Here is a 17,852-nt window from a genome sequence, read left to right on the forward strand (position 1 = left end):
GCCATCGTGAAGTTCAAATAACTATTTGGGACACTTAGAAAATGGAGATAAAACACATAAGGAACCACAAGAGGCTTACAGAAAGGCAGGGTGCACAGCTTCACCAAATAGTTCTCGTTTTTAATATTTCCATTTCCCCTTCTAAACTTTTTCAGAGCTGTGAAAAAAATAATGAGAAAATGTGCTTCCTTGAGACAAGCCCGTGCTATCAGCTAAGCAACCTCACATTCATTGTAGTGCTCCAAGTACTCTGGAATGCTTTTCAGCCCAGAGGATAATGGTATCAGACGACCAGAAAGGCTGTCCTGTAAAAGACTGTTATTATGATTTCCAGCCTCAGAAGTTGGCTTAATCCAGCTGAGCACACACACGTTATTTAGAGAGGAGACAGCGCTCAGACACTAGTATCGTCGTCATCTTTATTGCAAATGAAGAATTCAGCCAGTGAAAGGCAAGTCACGTTTTTGTCCTAAGCCCTGCAAACACTGGCTCTTGCGCTCGCCTTTTTGCGCTCCGCAGCGAGCGCCCGGAGCCACTGAATGCGAGGCTGTTCGCAGGGATTTGCATCTGCCCAAAGCCCTCTTTTCCCCGTGGCCACCTCATCAATCACGGTGGCAAGAGATGGGCTCCCCACACCCCCAAGAAAACAGATATATGCACATGTATAGGGTAAGGCACGAACAGAGGGGTTAACGGGAGGTGGCAAAGTGTAGAAGAAACCTCCCCGGCACGTTTTCGCACGGGAGATGAGCACGGGGGGCCTTAAAATAAATCTGTCTTTTTAAAGCAGCAGTGCTAAACGGGGGTTTGAGATCAAAGGCTGGGATTCGCACATTTCGCCAAGATAGACATATCCATTCACAAGATTTTGGTGCAACAAAATACTTGCTAATGAAGAGGATCATAATCTTATTATTAGCCCCAACCTACAACAGTGTGTCATTCAAGTGCAGGCTAGAAAGTGCCCTACTTTAGGAAGTTGCACAGTATGCTCCGCTTTTGATTTAATGAGCCGTGATTATGTTTATTTTCAGCGGCAGCCCTGCCTGTTAATTTTTGGCCAAGATCTGATTGTTAATGGCAGAAATCAACGGGAAGGATGAAGCTGGGTTTCAGGACAGAAAATGTGGATGGGCTTCTCCGGGATTTGTTCCCCAGCCCTGCGGCAGCAAGGTGCAAGGCTCAGTGGGCACAAGCCTCCGATTTTTTAAGTTTTGCTTTTTTTTTTTTCACTTTTCAAGGTACCGGTTGAACCTGCCTCTGCAGGGGATGTGGCACTCAGGGATGGGACAGGCTCATTGTCATTAAGTCCCATGGGTTTAAGACGTGGGATGGGCTCAGTAACCAAAGGAGCCCTGGGCTTGTCAGATAAGCAATGCGGGGAAGAGTGGGACAGAGAAATTGAAATAAAGTTGTATAGTTTGGGGGAAAAAAAAAAACACAGCAGATGTGTTTAATGTAGAGTGAGCAGGCACCCAAACGCTTACAAAGCAAGCACAGTGAGCTGTGTGAGTGATGAGGAGTGAGAAGAAACCCCAGGGACACCGTCCCCCAGAGAGGCCAAGTTGCACGGTGTCCGTGACCTTGTAGGAGGAGAAGATGAAATTTTGCCAGGCTGGGCATCTCGGCATCCCTGCCGGGCCGTGTGTCGCAAATTCCTGTGGCGAGCTCATAAAAGTTTTATTTTACAAGCCTTTTTTTTTTTTTTTTAACATCTTGTAATGTCAGCCCGCAGCTTTCGGTGTGTGCGCGCCCCCGGTGCCCCCCTTCACTCCCCGCTCTCCAAAACTGGCCCAGGGGCCCCAAATCCCCTCCAGCTCCGGCCCAGCCCCTCCAGGAGGGGGTGGGATTGGGGTTGGGAAAGGGGGGCCCGGCCCTTGGGGGGGGGCTCCAGGGGCGGTGCGTGGGGCCGGGCCGGGGCGGTGCTGCCCTACGGGGCCAGGAGCAGGGGAGCCCAGGGCAGCTTCAGCCATGGCAGAGGGGTCGGAGAAGGTGCCCATCGCCCGAGCGGGGCCCGAGGATGTGGAGCAGTGCCTGCCGCCCGTGAGTGCGGGGCGAGACGGGACGGGGGGGTCGCGATAGGTTGCGATGGGGTCGGATGAGTGGGATCGGGAGTGAACGGGTCGGGTCGGGACGGGATGAGTAGGGATGGGATGCGCGGGGTCAGGATCGGAGGAGTTGGGTGGGTTAGGACAGGGATGAGGTGGAATGGGAGGGTTGGGATGCAATGGGATGGATGGGTCAGGATGGGTCCGGTCGGAGTGGGATGGGATGCGACGGGATTGGGATTGAATGCGATGTGTTGGGTCAGGACTCATTGCCTCAGGAGCAAAAGGGTCAGATCAAAACAGGATGGGTTGGGATGGGATGCACTGGATCAGGATCGGATGGGTTGGGTGGGTCAGGACCAGGATGCAGCAGAAGGGGTGGGTTGGGGTGGATCGGATCAGGATGGGACACAATGGGGTGGGGTGGCATGGGATGGGCCAGGATGGGATGCACTAGATCAGGACCAGATGGGTGAGGTGGCTCAGGACCAGGATGCATCAGAACAGACGGGTCGGGTCAGGACGGGACAAGGGTCCAAACCAGCACCCAAAGCCAGGGGACCCTCACTGGGCTGGGGTCCCCACCCCACTCCCAGCACCTCGCTCCCCACAGGCGTACACGGTGGCAGCGCCCCCTCCGGGGCCAGGGCGGCTGCTGAAGGCAGGGGCTGCGGTGCTCATCGCCGGGGCCCTCCTGCTCCTGGCCGGGGCCATCGGCGCCTTCTACTTCTGGAAAGCCACCGAGCGGCAGGTGAGCACGGAAACACAGTGAGCCCCCTTCCCAGGCACTCATTGCATAGTAGGAGAGGCACGGGGTAGAAACTTGCCTTGTGAGGTCGGTGAAGAAGGCTGTAAGCAGATCTTTATTTTTTTTTCATGCCTTAAAAAACACACACACACATACCATAGTCATTATCTTCACTGGCTGCTTGGATGGAGCCTCCTGAAGCACATTTGTTACTGAAGGCGAAGCCTATCTCCAAGAGCACAGGCACCACATTGATTTCTGCTCACAACTTCCCAGCAAACTCAAACCCAACTCCTCCCCAGGGATTCACATCCCAGGCAAACCCCAGCTCTCAGGACAAAAAAAGCATTGAAAGGCACGCATTCCTTCTTCACATCAGCTGCATTCTTGGGCGGGATCCTACCTGGACCCTCAGACGGGTAATGCTATATTTAACCCATTAAATGGCCCCATCAGTCCTCTCATTGGTGGCTGGTAGGGCTGTGCGTATACACAGGCATTTGTGGTTAGCAGCTATGGAAGGATTTTTAAAGTCGTGATACATTCTCCTATTTACATTTTCTGGGGTACATGAAAGAGGCTGTATGCAAAGGACAAAACTGAGAAGCTGCTGAGCAGTGTAAGGATCAACCTTCAGAGACATCACAAGCATTGGACTGTGTTTATATATTAACTTTACTTTCTATTTACCTAAGACTTTGGTTTAGGACACGTTAAAGATGGTCGTGCACATCGGAATTTAACTTACTCCAAAAGTGCAGCTCGCAGCTCTGGATTTGCTTTGGAAGCAGCTCTGCGCTGCTGCCAGCCCCGCTCCGGTTCCCATCAAGGAGAGCCTTGTGCGAGCCCCAGCAGACAGAGCAGAAGGCCCCGGTGAAATGCACGCATGCATGTAGGACTAATTCAGATAATTATGGAGAAAGTGCAAGGTTTTAGACAAAAAAAAAAAAAAAAGGCAATTTTAATGAGGGTAAATAAGGTAAATTTATTTTAAATCTTCACATTCTCCGCAACTGACAGTGGTAACAAAATCCTTCAGCTCTGGCTCAGCCCCTAGGAGGGAACGCCACGTGCAAAGGTCTGGGTTTAGCACCACGTTCAATAGGAGCCCAGGACAGCAGAGAATACGGGACTGAATGTGTCTGACTGAGGACCCATAAATCTTTAGCACCTCAGATTTTCCTGAGAGAAGGTGAGAGAAGAAGAAATTTGTCTCTAGCTGTCAGTGTAAATTTTTCATTAAAATGCTGTGAGGCTTTTTTTTTTTTTTCTTTTTAAGGCCAAAAGTAAACCGCTTGCGTAGCACTTCTAGCAAGGCTGCACAAGAGAGACAAAATCCCCTCCCCACCGATTGTGGTCATCCAGAAAATATAAACCGGGCTGTTGCTTTCCTCATTGAATAACAGGGTAACAGCAAATATGCTGACAAATCTCTATACCTCTGTACCCAATTTAAACAAAGCTCACATCCATTACAGGCTGGGAAGCGTGTTTGTATTCACGGGAAACCTGTCTCGCTGCACCCCAGCAGGACATCCTAAGGAATAAATCAGGGTTGGGCTCCTGCAGGGTAGGACAGGATTATCAAAATGTCTGCAGAGCTGAAAGTTAGGAGATGAAGAGTGAGCCAGGCTCTGTTCAGGGGTGCCCAGCGCCAGGCCAGGGGCAGTGGGCACCCAGGGGCAGGCAGGAGGCTCCCTCTGAGCACCAGGCAGGTTTAGGAAGAAGGCAACACACAATTATTAAAGTGTTACTGCTCTGTTATCAATCCCAGGTGTACAACGTTCACTATACCATGAGCATTAATGGGAAAGTACAAGACGGATCGATGGAAATAGATGCTGGCAACAACTTGGAGACATTCAAAACGGGAAGCGGGAGCGAGGAGGCTGTTGAAGTCCATGATTTTCAGATCGTAAGTACCTCTGCTCTGGTCTTCCACATAACACACTCCAGTGCTGAACTCCACACCACCCTGTCCCAACTCCTCTGCCCTGGCTGCTCTGAGGTCCCTGTCCCCCAGCTGCCCATACAAATATCCATGCCCTCCTGGCTTGCCTTCACAGGAAGCCAAATGGTTTCTTCCAAAACAAAGTCCAAATGCCTTTTGGAGATAGCTCATGCCAGCGTCCATCCCAGTATGGATTAGGCTGCATCAGGTTTGGCTCTATGCAATGCTGTGTGTTTCCAAACCACTGAAATAGAGCTGCAACACATGCCCTCATGATCGTGCTAGAACAACCCTCTGGCAGGCTGTGACATAGGGAATTGAGCTGGAAAAGCACCAACACCCGCCCAAAACATCAGGTGCACAACTCCCCCCTTCGAAGCCCTAAGCCTCAAAGGGCACCAGCAGCTGCCAGGTCTTGCTCAGGGCTTCTGGAGCAGCCGGTCCCCACCCCACCTGCTGAACCTAGGAAGGAGAAATTTGGCTCCTTGGTTCCTCCAAAAGCACAAACAAATCCACGCCAGGAGACCCAGGGCCCGGACCTACCCGACAGCTGTGGTTCAGCCTCGATGAAGCCCTCGCAAACATCGCCATGGCAACATTAATTAGCAGCTGAGTAAGAGCACTCGTGACGAGCTCTTACCATTTGCCTTCGCTGTTCACATCTGCACGAAAGCACCAGGCCGCTGGATCGATGCCAGTTTCACATCACCTCCACGCGTGCTGATGGTTAAACAACGCCCAGCACAACCCAAAACGCACACGAAGGAGAAGGAAAGCAAAGGCAGGCACTGCCAAAGGCCGAGGGCTTCCATTAGCAGCCCAAACTTTGCTATACCTGCCCAAACTCTGGTACCCAAACGTGTTGCTCATGGTGCTGGTAGACGTGACCCAGGACTTGCAGGAGACCTGCTGGGATGCCCTTCTCTTGCTCAAAACTCAACACCCATTATTAGGGAACTGCGTTTCACCCCTATATCCCAGCCGAAGGAAGCCCCACAAGCAGCCTCCTGCCCCGCAGCCCCCACCACAAGCTTCCCCTGGCCGTCACAGCCCTTCCAAGCGTCCCAGCTGCCCACGTATTTCCACGGAGCCGTGTCAAGGTGCTGGGGGTCCCACGCAGGCAGCTAGCACGACTCCAAGGCACGGCTCAAACTGTGTTAACTAATTCCTCGGCAGAGCTGCTCCAAGTCACCCGGATCTGGCACCGAGGCGCTTACATAAAACTCCCCCATTTCTCAGAAAAGGAGCAAAAACTCCCAGACCCTGTTTCACCAAAACTAGAAAGCTAAAATTGTGAGAAGAGCATCTCATGGTTGTTTATTTTATTTGTTTTTAAATTAAGATTCAACTTTCCGGCTACAAAAATAAAGTAAAAATAAATCGGTGGCAATTTTAGCCCAGCTCAAGTGCTCTATTTGGGGTGTCCTGTTTTTGTAGGGCATAACCGGCATCCGCTTTGCCGAAGGGGAGAAGTGTTACATCAAAGCCCAGCCAAAGGCTCACGTCCCCGAGGTGGATGCTATGACCAAGGCGAGCCTCTCCTCCGACCTGGTAAGGGCTAACCCTTTTATTCTCTTTGTGTAGAGAGGGACTTTGGGGGATATTAATGCAACTAAAAATGGTATGAACACCACTGAACAGGTCGTCTTTGGGTGGTTGAGGGGTCTGTGGCTGATCTTTAGGGGTCCCTGAAAGGTAAGGAGAGCCAGAGCGGTGTCAGAGGGGTGTTTATCACCCATCAGGAGGGGAGTGGGGCCAGCCCCAGTCCCGTTTGCAAAGGGTGCAAGGAGACCTCAGTGCTATGAGGGTCTGCCTGAGGTCAGGCTAGGCACAAATCTGTGCTGGGAAAGCACGGAGGAAGCAGCGGCTTTGGTCAGTACAGGAGGGTGAGGGACAGATCCCAACAGATTAATTACCAACACTTACCCATTATCAGCGTCAGCAGAAGCGGCAACTCCAGCAGCCAAGTCTTGGGAAATAATCAATACGGGGGAAAGCATTATTGCAAAAATTCATCTCAGAAGTAGTAACGGGAAAAAATATTAATAATTTACCTTCTCAGCCTACGTCTGACTTGGCTTTAGGACATCACGTCAGCCACATTTCATGGAATTCACATCAGGTATTACGACAGCTGCAGTGCTCACCCAGACACCAGCCCAAACCTCTCCCCATCTCATTCACATCAAGCCTCTTGCTTTAGGTGCACAAAACCCGAGCTTCCCACTCCAGTTATTTGGGTACAGCTGAGATGCTCGTGGCTCAGACCCCAGCAGGAGCACACAGGAGACACGAGATCCACAGTCCCCTTCCCCAGGTTTGCCCACAAGCTCACAGCGCAGGCACTACACACCAGTCCCCAGCTCTGTGGGGCAAGAACATGGGCCCAGGGTAGAAAACACAGCTTTGAGCTGGCACAGCCAGCCCTGAGTATGCACTGGCACACGCTCTTATCCCACGACACAAGGAGCAGAAGCTATTTTAAAATAAAGAGCGCTGCCAGCAGCACAGAGCGGGCTTTGCCATGACAGCAATTTTAATATAGATTGATAAATCTTGACTTCACAGCAGCGACTGAAGTTAAAATATCCTATATGGATATCCAAGCACATTATTATTTTTTTTCATATATATTTCTTTAAACCAAAGGCAGTCCCAGCTAATCCAGCTTTATAAAGAGCACTGGGGCCCTTTGAATTAAACCTGATGCCAGCTGCATCAGCCCAGCATGCTCCCAGGCTGAAATACTTGGTACAGGGCACCCCTGCTCACCTGGGCTATCCTTCTTGGATGGGGAACACAGGGCAGGATTAGGGATTGCTGTCATCGCTGCGAGGCCACAGCTGAGATAACCTCACCGCCGTGTCTCAGGGACTTTTGCAGCCTGCTGCAAGTGAACTTGCTGCACAGCCCCGGCTCCCACACCAGCATCATTTCATGCAACTGGGGAGAAGACATGGAAACACTTTCTCCTTCAGTATCTTCCTCTTGCCCTTCCCGATGCGCCTACGTGCTGTGATTGCTGAACATCTACTCAAAAATGAAGAAAAATTCCCTCTAAATACAACTCAGGAGAGCATTAAGAGACCATATCAAACTCCCTGATTTTGGTGGGATTTTCCCTACGATGGCAAAAAGATCCCACCCCGATTCCAGGTGGTCAGAGACCCAGATCCTTTCCACCTTACCTTAAAGGCAGACTTGGCTCTTGACTTAATTAGCACTAAACCCCACGTTTCAGCTTTTCATTAAAGAATGAGGTCGCAGTCTTGAAGAGATCATCTCAACAGATGCATTTTCTGTGCATTTTCTCTGAAGATGCACCACGTCTCACTGCATACAACTCGCGGTAGCGGACAAACCAAGAGGTGGCATTGTTGGAACATCAACCTCACCCTGCTACTTTACCTTTCTGGCTAGATACACAACTGGAACAGCAAAGTAGTATTTATTTTTCTATGTAGAACAAGTTCTCCCTCTGGTAAATGTGTATTTGTGAGTACTCACGGTGTTTTCTAACAATACGTACAACCGACGTTACCTATAAAAGTGGTCGATTAAAATAAATTTGCATCAGTACCCAAACTCTGAAATCACCCTGGCTTGTGAGCAGGCAAACAGGAACGAAGGATATTTTTATTTCCGAAAGCGAGACTCAGTTATTTCTGATGCTAATAAAAATGAAACCGGGAGGAAATAAAAAAAGAGCGGTTCTCACTAGACAGACTGGATAGCGAACTTAAATGACTCGAGACCTACAAAGAAATCAATAAACACATTAAAGGAACAACAACTTGACAGAATAAATTGATCTAGTCAGTTATGTAACAAGTTTTGATGACTTTTATGGAAGCAATTTGGAATTTTAACTTTGAAATCATACTGGTTTCCGCGATTCACAAGTTGGTTTTCTTTTAATATTTCACTGTTGCTGTAAAATCCTTACACATTTTATGTAAAATAATACTTTGAACTAACAACTTTAAAGAATCAATCACTGGCATTTTCCTCCATCACTTTGAAGATAGGAACCAAAAAACCTGCAGGGTACACTTCAAAAAGGCAGGCTCCCTTAACTTGCACTTCAAGCTTTTGGTCAATTGAATTTTGCTTTTACTGAGCAAGACCTTTAATCGGGCCGATCACACCGACCTAAAACTGGGAGCTGGAATCATTTTCTGACTATAATCCACTCCAAAACTTGTGAACAAGGTGTGGGTTTTCCTTCTTCTCTTGTGAACAGTTATATCTCAGGAGCATGTTGAGTGAGAGCAGGACGCGACAGAAGATAAAGGTTTCATTTTCAGCTGGCCTACTGAACATGGTAGAGCTTCACAGTTTCTACCACCTGAAGATCTGGCGCTTTGGACTGAAAGACCTCTATTAAATAAGGAAAAAGTCTCAGAGAGGTGAAATCTCAGCCCCAGCAAAACCCAACAGCAGCTCTGCTGCTGGTTTCAGTACAATCAGTTCATACTCACGGAAGTTTGATGCTCACGAAATAGCAGTAGGTAGGCCCGCGACTGTTCACTTGATTAAACAAAGGCTTTGTGCTCTTCTACCCGCAGGAAGATGAAATCATGCCGGTGAGATTTGATGAAAACTCCCTTATCTGGGTGGCTGCGGATGAACCTATCAAGCACAATGGCTTCCTGAGCCCCAAAATTTTAGAGCTCTGTGGCGATCTTCCGATTTTCTGGCTTCGACCTACGTATCCCAAAGGTAAAAATTCTCCCAGTTTTAAAGTATGTCATCCTTCCCTTCACTTAAATGCCTTCCCCAACCAGGGAAACACCATCCCAGGCCAAGAGCTGGGTTAGGGACCACCAAGCTCCTGACTGGGGACCGTTCCCTGTCTCCTTTCCCAGCCTGCTTCTCCAGAGGATGTTAGAGGAGTGCAAGGACGATATGCTTTAGCTTGGTAACTGGTAGATGAAGATTGTGAGGTCCTGGAGGCAGTCCCAGGGCTGAAGTACTGCTGTCACAGGCAGCCAAGCCTAGCGAAGGTGTTCAGGAGTTACCAGGGAGATGGCAGCTCCTCCAGGTAACTTCCAGGTCTGGGAGGAGAAGAGAGGGCTTGAAAAGATTTACACCTTCTCAGTCCAGTGATTAAAACCCTCAAGGAGAAAAAAGATAAGAATTTAGAGCACCAGCACACCCAACCTGGCAATATTTTGTTTTTCTCCTGACCTTGCACACCCCACTGGGCAGCAGAAGAGCAGTGTTAAAGCAGCCCAGAAGCTGTTCCCACCAGCTGAACCTGGGAGCAGGACACGAATCTGTCACAAAAGGGCTTCACAAACATGAGACTCACATGTGACTGCTCTTGGTAGTGCTGGCAAGTGACTGTACAATGAGTCAAAAAGCATCTCCTCACTCCTGCTCAGCTTCCAGGGGAGGAAATGAGGAGGGAAAGCAATCTCACCCCGCTCTGGGCTGATACTGGCTGCTTAGGAAGTACAAGGAAAGTGCAGAGTTCCCAACTGGGATGTTTATCCAGTTTTCAAGGAGACATTCAAAATGATTATTTCCCTGGTTATTTCTTCAGATAAACAACGGGAAAGGAGAGAAATGAAGAGAAACAAACGCCAATCAGAACCAACCTTTAACGCAAAAGACTTGGAAGCTGCTGTTGAAGAGGCGAACACCAGGCCACCCACCACCCAGCTGACCCCAGAGCTGGATCAGCAGTCGAATGAAACCAGGCCGGTGGGACAGGAGACCGATGTCGGACCAGAGAGCGACCAAACGCTCAATCCCGACAACCCATACAATGTAAGTGCTCACACCACACTTTTAAAATCTACAGTCTTAGCCTGTTCGGTTCTCCTCCAGAAAGCACAGCCTAGTAGAGCGGGATCACAATCATTTGGGTTGGAAAAGACCTCCAAGATCATCTCGTCCAACCTTTACCTAGTAAAACACACCTACTTCTAAGCACAGGCTCCCTGGCAAGCAGCTCACAGGGGAGAACCAGTTCAGAGACAGCAGCAGCGGGTGGAAGATGCCCGTCAGGGAATTTTCTTGCTCTTGGAGGTGAACCAGCCCCCAGGAGCTGCCCCCATGTCCCTGCAGCGCTGCAGGAGAAGCGAGTGCGCAGGAGGCAGCTTCCAGTCTGCTGCACCAGCGCCAGACAATTTACACCCCCCATTTGGTGCAGCAGGAGTAAGTCACTTTAATACAACACTGTCACAAGATAAATGCCTCCTGCCTTGGAAATAAGTTCCAGCTTTGACTTGACATTTATGCAACAGCGGGAGATCATTATACTGTGACAGCGTTCAGCAGAGTTGACATCCCTTAATTAAACTCAAATTAATCACTCCAAATAAAGTGGATCTAAATTGACTCTCTCATGAGGTCAGCAGAGTAGCAGTGGCACTGGAATTCAGCCTCTCATCTACCAACGTGAAGCCCAAAAGGCCTCAGCCACCTTTCCCCCGGGGAGCAGCAGCAGAGCAATTGCTGCAGCCCCAGAGGGAAGCTGGGCCAGATGCAGAGCTCCTAGATCCCCACACCTGTAGGGTCGGATTCACCTTCCTCAGCAGGTATCGGCTGTAGCCAGCCTTTCTTTACAGGCAGATTCATTTAGTTCAAAAGGACCATTCATTATGCTGCAGGTCCTTCAGGGGGGAGTAAATCATGCCTACAACTCTCTCTTCACCCACCTCAAAGGGAGTAAGGATGACGAGCTCAGCTGTGGTAGTTCACACTGCAGGTATCTGAACTCAAGATGAATCCTGCACAAGGAGGGGAAAAAAAGACCCTCAATTGCTATCAGGGTGAGGAATTGGTCACCAAAGGCCTGAGCTCTGTGCCTGAGGCCCTTCTGTGCCTCACCTTTGAAGGGCACGGCCAGTTTTCTAACCTGAGTGTTTTTTTGTTTTAAGTTAGATACCAGCACTTTTTGCTTCTGCTTTTCTCAAAATGTTCTTGAAAAATAAGCAATTAGCTTCAAAAAGCAGAATATTCAGGTTTTGTCTTCCTCCTCCCCTCCAGAAATGAGGAAAGTAATTTTGAAGAGAGAAAGCAGAAGCAAGAGCCTGCTTTTAAATATCTCCTACGTGCTGTGCTCCACGTAACTGCTTAGTGTCAGGTACACCACAGGCAGAAATCTCGCTGTCCATACAGCAACCCAGTGTGGCACAGGGGGGAAAAAGCTGAATGAAAGACAAAGGAGAAATATTATGAATTAAAAACAAAACAAAACACCTGCCAGGTTAGAGCTTACTGAAGAATTTCCTCGGAACACCATTAAAAAAAAAGCATCAAAAAACAAAAAACATTAAAAAAATGCAACATAATCTTCAGATGTGGTCCTCTACCTTAAAGATCCATATGGCTATCTTCAAATCTTTCCCTTCACTAATACTTATACCTCCGAGTTTTATAATGTTTAGTAAGAGGGATAACATTTAACACTTTAAATTTCAGCAACTGGAAGGGGAAGGGATGGCTTTCGACCCCATGCTGGATCACCTAGGCGTGTGCTGCATCGAGTGCAGGCGGAGCTACACGCAGTGCCAGAGGATTTGCGAGCCCCTCCTGGGCTACTACCCGTGGCCCTACAACTACCAAGGCTGCCGCACCGCCTGCCGAATCATCATGCCCTGCAGCTGGTGGGTCGCTCGCATCATGGGTGTCGTGTGAGAAAAGGCTTTCGGTTCCCTGACAAAACAAGGAGAAAGATTACAAGGACAAACTGGTAAAAGACTACGACCAAAGGGGCATCGCCAGCCCTGGCTCTGAAATCGAAGCGTGTGTTACTGTACCAAAAGCGAGGTCAGTTACTCAGTGTAAATAAAATCTTAAATTAATAGTTCATTAGCTTTGCCAATGGCAAGTGTACGCTAGCATTTACTGAATTCAAAAACCAAGCATTGCCTGTTTTGGGACATCTTAACTTTGCTCACAAACTGGTTTAGCAGTCTAGGAGCTTGCTCATAAATCCAAATTCAGCCCTTTCGTAACAAAACCCTCCGAGCTAGCTGTGAAAATTTATGTCCAATTAGGCAACTGGCTAAACTTGTACACTCGGGAGCACCTTTCATCCGCGGAGCTTCGTTAAATAAATCACAAGTTAAGTTGCTCCCTGTTGCTATTCGCAGCGAGCTGCCAGGTCATTATGGATGGTTATACCCCAATTACAGCATACCTTTCCCACAAAGCTGCTGCAGGGGCCGCGCATTGTGCTAGGTCGGAAACCAGCGGCAGGAAAAGGGGCTGTGGAAGGGAACCGTGCGTGGCCGGGGAACCAAAACCCCTCGCACAGCCCGACATCAAAGCCGCCCCGGCAGCAGGAATCTTGTATCCACGACACCGCGGCGGTGGCTAACAACTATCTGCTCTCCAGCGACTACGGCGCGAAGTATTTACACGCAGTTGCAGGCCAAAGAGTCTCAAGACCCTTCAGAGCCTACAAGAGGCGCTGTATTTATAAATCCTCGAACTAGACACTTCTGACACAAGATTACAACCCCTCTTTATTCCGCTTAGATAGCGGCCATTCATGCCAGCTCTGCTGAAGCCAACCTCTGTTCCCCACAAGAGAAAGTGCTTACCAGTAATCAAGAAAGAACAAAAAAAGCTTTCTAGCTTCACCCTTATTGCTCAGGCAAACCCTGTAATTATTGGGACTGATCCTATTATATATTAAATCTCTAAGGAAGGTACTAAGCTGAAACACTCGTGAAGGCAGTACGACTTAGGATTCCCAGTCTTTGAAAACAGAAATAGAGGTATTACACTGCTTTCATCCCTATTCACCCTATCTCAAACCCTACCACTGAGTTTATGGAGCCATCTACGTGGGCTTCACGAACAGGAGGGTCCCATTTTCTCTAAATTTGCCTTCTGGAGCGCTCATTTTTTTTTTTGACTAAACAGCTCTCGAAATGTTGCAAGCCTGGTAATGTTATTAACACTGCATGACACAGAAAAGAGGAATTAATTTGACATAATCGTGGCTTAAAGAAAATAAAGACAACCTCATGCAGCATGCTAAACAGCGTATCGAAAAAGCAAAGTGTTAAATGAGAAACGATGAGAATAGAATTCAGTATTTTGTTCTATTGTAACTCCTTTTTTCATGTAAGCTTCACCTTAATCTCAAGAAAAGACTTGCTTTGAAATATTTAAATTTAAAAACTTCTTAGAGTGGGATTTCAAGGCCTGTTAATTTTTTTTTTCTTTTTAAAATGAAAATGACCTTGATCGTTATGTTTTTTTTAGAAGAACATCATTCAATATGCTTAGATTTATTTTTTTTTTAACGCAGATTAAACGGATACATTAAAAACAGCAATTGCTTTCTGTGCTTTGTTGAATGTAGAAAGTGTAGCAGTGCCTTCAAGTACATGTTCAAGAACTGTCTGGAGAGGAAAGCAAGGTGAAAACACTCAGAGAAGGAAATGTTTCTATGTACGCGAACTAGGCTGTCACCGTCTTTTGCACGTTGGGCCATCTTGAGGCAACTCATGACCCGTTTCTCCCTGTCCCCCCCAGTCTGAAAAGTCTTTTTCTGCAGACAGGAAAAAAAAAAAAAAGTGTTGTAGGTGATTTTCATGTCTATACAGTCTTAACAAAAATAATTCTTCCTAAACAAAAGGCACCTAGACAGTTTTGCAGACATAAAGCAAATAAGAAGGAGGAAAAGCATCTTCCTCATGGATGCTTTAAGCACTGTCACATATGGCACATACATCTTCGACTCTTCTGTGTGCAGGAACACCAAGAAAGCTCCAGTGGTGGCAGGAGAAGCAGATCCACAGTCACAACACAGCCTGCCACTAGTAACACTGCCAGGACTACAGTACCAAGCATGGATTGCACAGACTGTGTATCTCACCCATTTCCGCACACAACAAAACCCTCTCCCCAACTCACGCTTCAAATAAGCACTTACCTATGTAGTGTATTCAAAGAACAGAATTAAAGGTCTCTTGCTACAGCAACATTGAAATAAAAGTCTTATTTAAGCACAACAACTTGTTTTTAAGAAGCTTTGAGGCAAGATATCAACAGCAGTAAGACCGACGACCCAACGGTATGAAAAGATGCAGAAATGTTCCCTACAGGGGATGTTTGGATTGCTGTGCAGCTTTTACTACCGTTGCTGAAGATGAGTTTCCCCTTGACACCACAAAAGCAGTTCCTTGCATGACCGAGTTACAGCATGCACAAGTAGGATCACCTACCAGATTTCCAACCTGCTTGTATTTGGGGTGGGACAGGGTTCCCTGAGTCTGACCCTGTGCTAGTAGCCGCCTGTGCAAATCCTTTCTTTGGTCAAAGTTCAGAGAAGAAGGAAAGACAGACGGATGTCTGTCACCAAAGATGTTTCCCTCCACAAGCGGGTCGATGTTGGAGCACTGCAATCCTACCGTCTTTAAAATTTAATTACCCGTGTGAATGTGCACTAGGAGGATTAGGATGGCAGAGCAGATTAGAGGAAACAAGTGGGACAAACTCAGACTAGTGAAAAAGAGAAGGAAAACAGGCAACAAAACCATAGGGTTAAAAAAAAAAAAAGACGAAGTAGTGGGAAGACAGGAGTGTTAGGGCTTAACCCAGCAGGGAGCTAAACACCACACAGCCATTTGCTTACTTCTTCAGTACAGCTCAAAAAAAGATGCAGAGAAGCATAAAAGTACAGTTGGCAAAGAATGCATTGTTCATTTGCACATCAGGGTGGACCAAATCTCTGCTCATACAGGACAAAAGTTGGAGTGAATCGGTGGCACCACCACCGAGAGGTTCACCCCATCCTTTACCAGCATGGCACATTTACCTGAGATGGGAAAGGCAGCCCGAAGCTACAACAGTCAGGCATTTTGGATGATGCCCAAAACAGCAGCCCAAAGTAATCCCACCTGTGGGGAGGCTCTTCTGTAACCTCTTGCTGTCCTGTTCCTGTAGTATCTAGGACAGGACTCTGAGTTCTGAGGAGAGCTCTCCACATCTTCTAAAAAGTCTATCTACAGATGACCAAAAGGCTTGGGAAATATTTCAAAAGAAGTCTGAATAAGTAAAACATCACCTAAAAAACAAACAAACAAAAAAAAAAAACACACACAACAAACCACTGTCAATGAGTTGGCTGCAGTGCTGTATCAGCTGCCTCATCCTGTCTTGTTCCAACAAAAATTTCCTTTTTCCCTGGTACCTTCAGCATCTCTACTCAACCTCCAAGCTCCCTCCCACCTTTCCCTTCACCAACAGCTCCTGGAACCCTTCTGTGCATTCCCATGCTTTGTTAAGAACAAAATATATGCTGTCCACACAGCTCAAAGCACCTTCCTCATCCCCAATTTTACAAGACACTTCTACCTATTCCTTTAACACATACACCCCCCAGTCCTCCTCCAAAAAACAACAACTGCCCACAACACACAAAAGCTGCCACTCCGGGTTCACCTCAGTTTTAAAGGAGGAACACACACACACACACACTATCTGTGTTCAAAAACCCACCGGTGATTATGTTTAGGCCTGCAAACTTGGCTGGCAGGATTGAGATGGACAGGGAGGTCCCGCACTTGATTGCTACAAGTTTTAGCCTGGAGCTAAAGCATTATATTTGCATTACACATGCCTCAAGAGTACATAAGTAGTGATGCATTTTATTTTACTTTTTGCCTTAAGCTAAGCGAATTGAATGCCAAAGCAGTGAAACAGTACCCACTTAATACAATAATGTATTGTGCTTATCTGCCAAAGTATTCCCGTGGTCTTTCTGCAAGTGAAAGTAGACAGAGGAACCCCCTACTGTGTTCTCTACAGTAAGTAAAAACAACTTGATTGGCAGAAAACATCCTCAAATTACATTTTCCTTTCTCTTTAAGAGATTTTTATCTAGGTTCTTCCCTTAAAAGTGCTTAGTAAAGGCTTGCTAAGTGCTCTGAACAACATATATTAAGCACAGCTGGCCAGGAGACAAGAACCCAATTTTATGACAAAGTAAAGCTCAGACATTTGTCTTCCTTCTACATTAAGGCGGGAAGAAAGGCTTTCCACAGCATAGCTAAGAAGTAGCAAGGCACTCATCTAGGAGAATCAGGTCCAAGCCTGTTCCAAATCAAGTCAACTTGAATGTTAGCACCCCATATAGACAGCAAATGCTCTAGATACTGGGCAACCAGTTACTCAGAATTCCCTGAAGGGCAAGCATCTCCCCACTGAAGCCAAAAAAAACTTCACTGAAATATGCCACACACGTGCCCTTTGAGAAACTCTTCCAAGACACAGATGTTACCCAGTGAGTCAGGGATAAGGCACACACACAAAAGCCTTCCCAAATTCAATCCATCGCCCTTCATCACACTCAAAGGGTAACATTCAGTTCTAAAGGTCATCAACTTCAAGCTCTGGAACGTATGATTCAAGTCTTCAGCTAAAAGTAGTTGGAAAAAAGTTCCCTTCCAGCTTGCACTGCAGGATAAACATCATCTGAGTGCATCAAGGAACTGCAGTTACGTCAACGCTGCAGTCATAATCTACAGCTACCAGTTACGGCACTCTGAAGTTCTTAGCCATGGTATGTGTAGAAAACCAATTCCTCTTTGAAGATTTGTGAGATTTTAAAATCTTGGTGCTATCCCAAGGGCACAAGAGCAGTACTATAAAAAAAAAAAAAAGCTGCTGTGCTTTCACAGAATCAATGCAAAATCAAAATGCCTGGATCTCAGGGAGAACAGAACACCTCCTTTCTCCCTCTTACAACCTAAGTCAGTTGTGGATAAACTTTTACATACATTTATAACAGCTGTAGACTTACCTTGTCCTATTAAAACAACTGTTCTAATATCCCTTACATTTTAACAGGCTTATCCAATTCTCACAGCAGCAAAGGAACACATCAAATAAGAAGGAAACAAGAGTAACAACCTAGAAAAGCCTATGTAATTAGGAATGCAAGAAGAGCAGTGAATTTAAGAACAGGATCAACAATTAGCAGGGACTGAAGGGGCTTTCAGATGGCTGCCAATATTTGCAAATAGTCACAGTTTTTTCTAGAATCTTACAATATTCAGGTACTTCTGAATTCCCAAGGGACAGCAGCACACAGAGCTCCCGAGTATCTCCAAGTCTGGTGACTGTGGGCCCT

General features: G+C 47.2%; 1 protein-coding gene across 1 annotated transcript; it reads left to right on the plus strand.

Annotated features, from left to right (window-relative positions):
* The first annotated feature begins 1,882 nt into the window (after positions 1 to 1,882).
* CNMD (chondromodulin) lies at positions 1,883 to 12,427 on the plus strand. The gene is made up of 7 exons (XM_027472462.3): positions 1,883 to 2,043; positions 2,662 to 2,799; positions 4,571 to 4,711; positions 6,185 to 6,298; positions 9,316 to 9,469; positions 10,296 to 10,522; positions 12,182 to 12,427. Exons 1-7 carry the CDS (start codon positions 1,972 to 1,974, stop codon positions 12,395 to 12,397), a joined length of 1,062 nt encoding a protein of 353 aa, XP_027328263.3. The 5' UTR covers positions 1,883 to 1,971; the 3' UTR covers positions 12,398 to 12,427.
* Positions 12,428 to 17,852: the final 5,425 nt, after the last annotated feature.

The sequence above is a fragment of the Anas platyrhynchos genome, chromosome 1, assembly GCF_047663525.1.
Source record: "Anas platyrhynchos isolate ZD024472 breed Pekin duck chromosome 1, IASCAAS_PekinDuck_T2T, whole genome shotgun sequence".
Taxonomy (NCBI): Eukaryota; Metazoa; Chordata; class Aves; order Anseriformes; family Anatidae; genus Anas; species Anas platyrhynchos.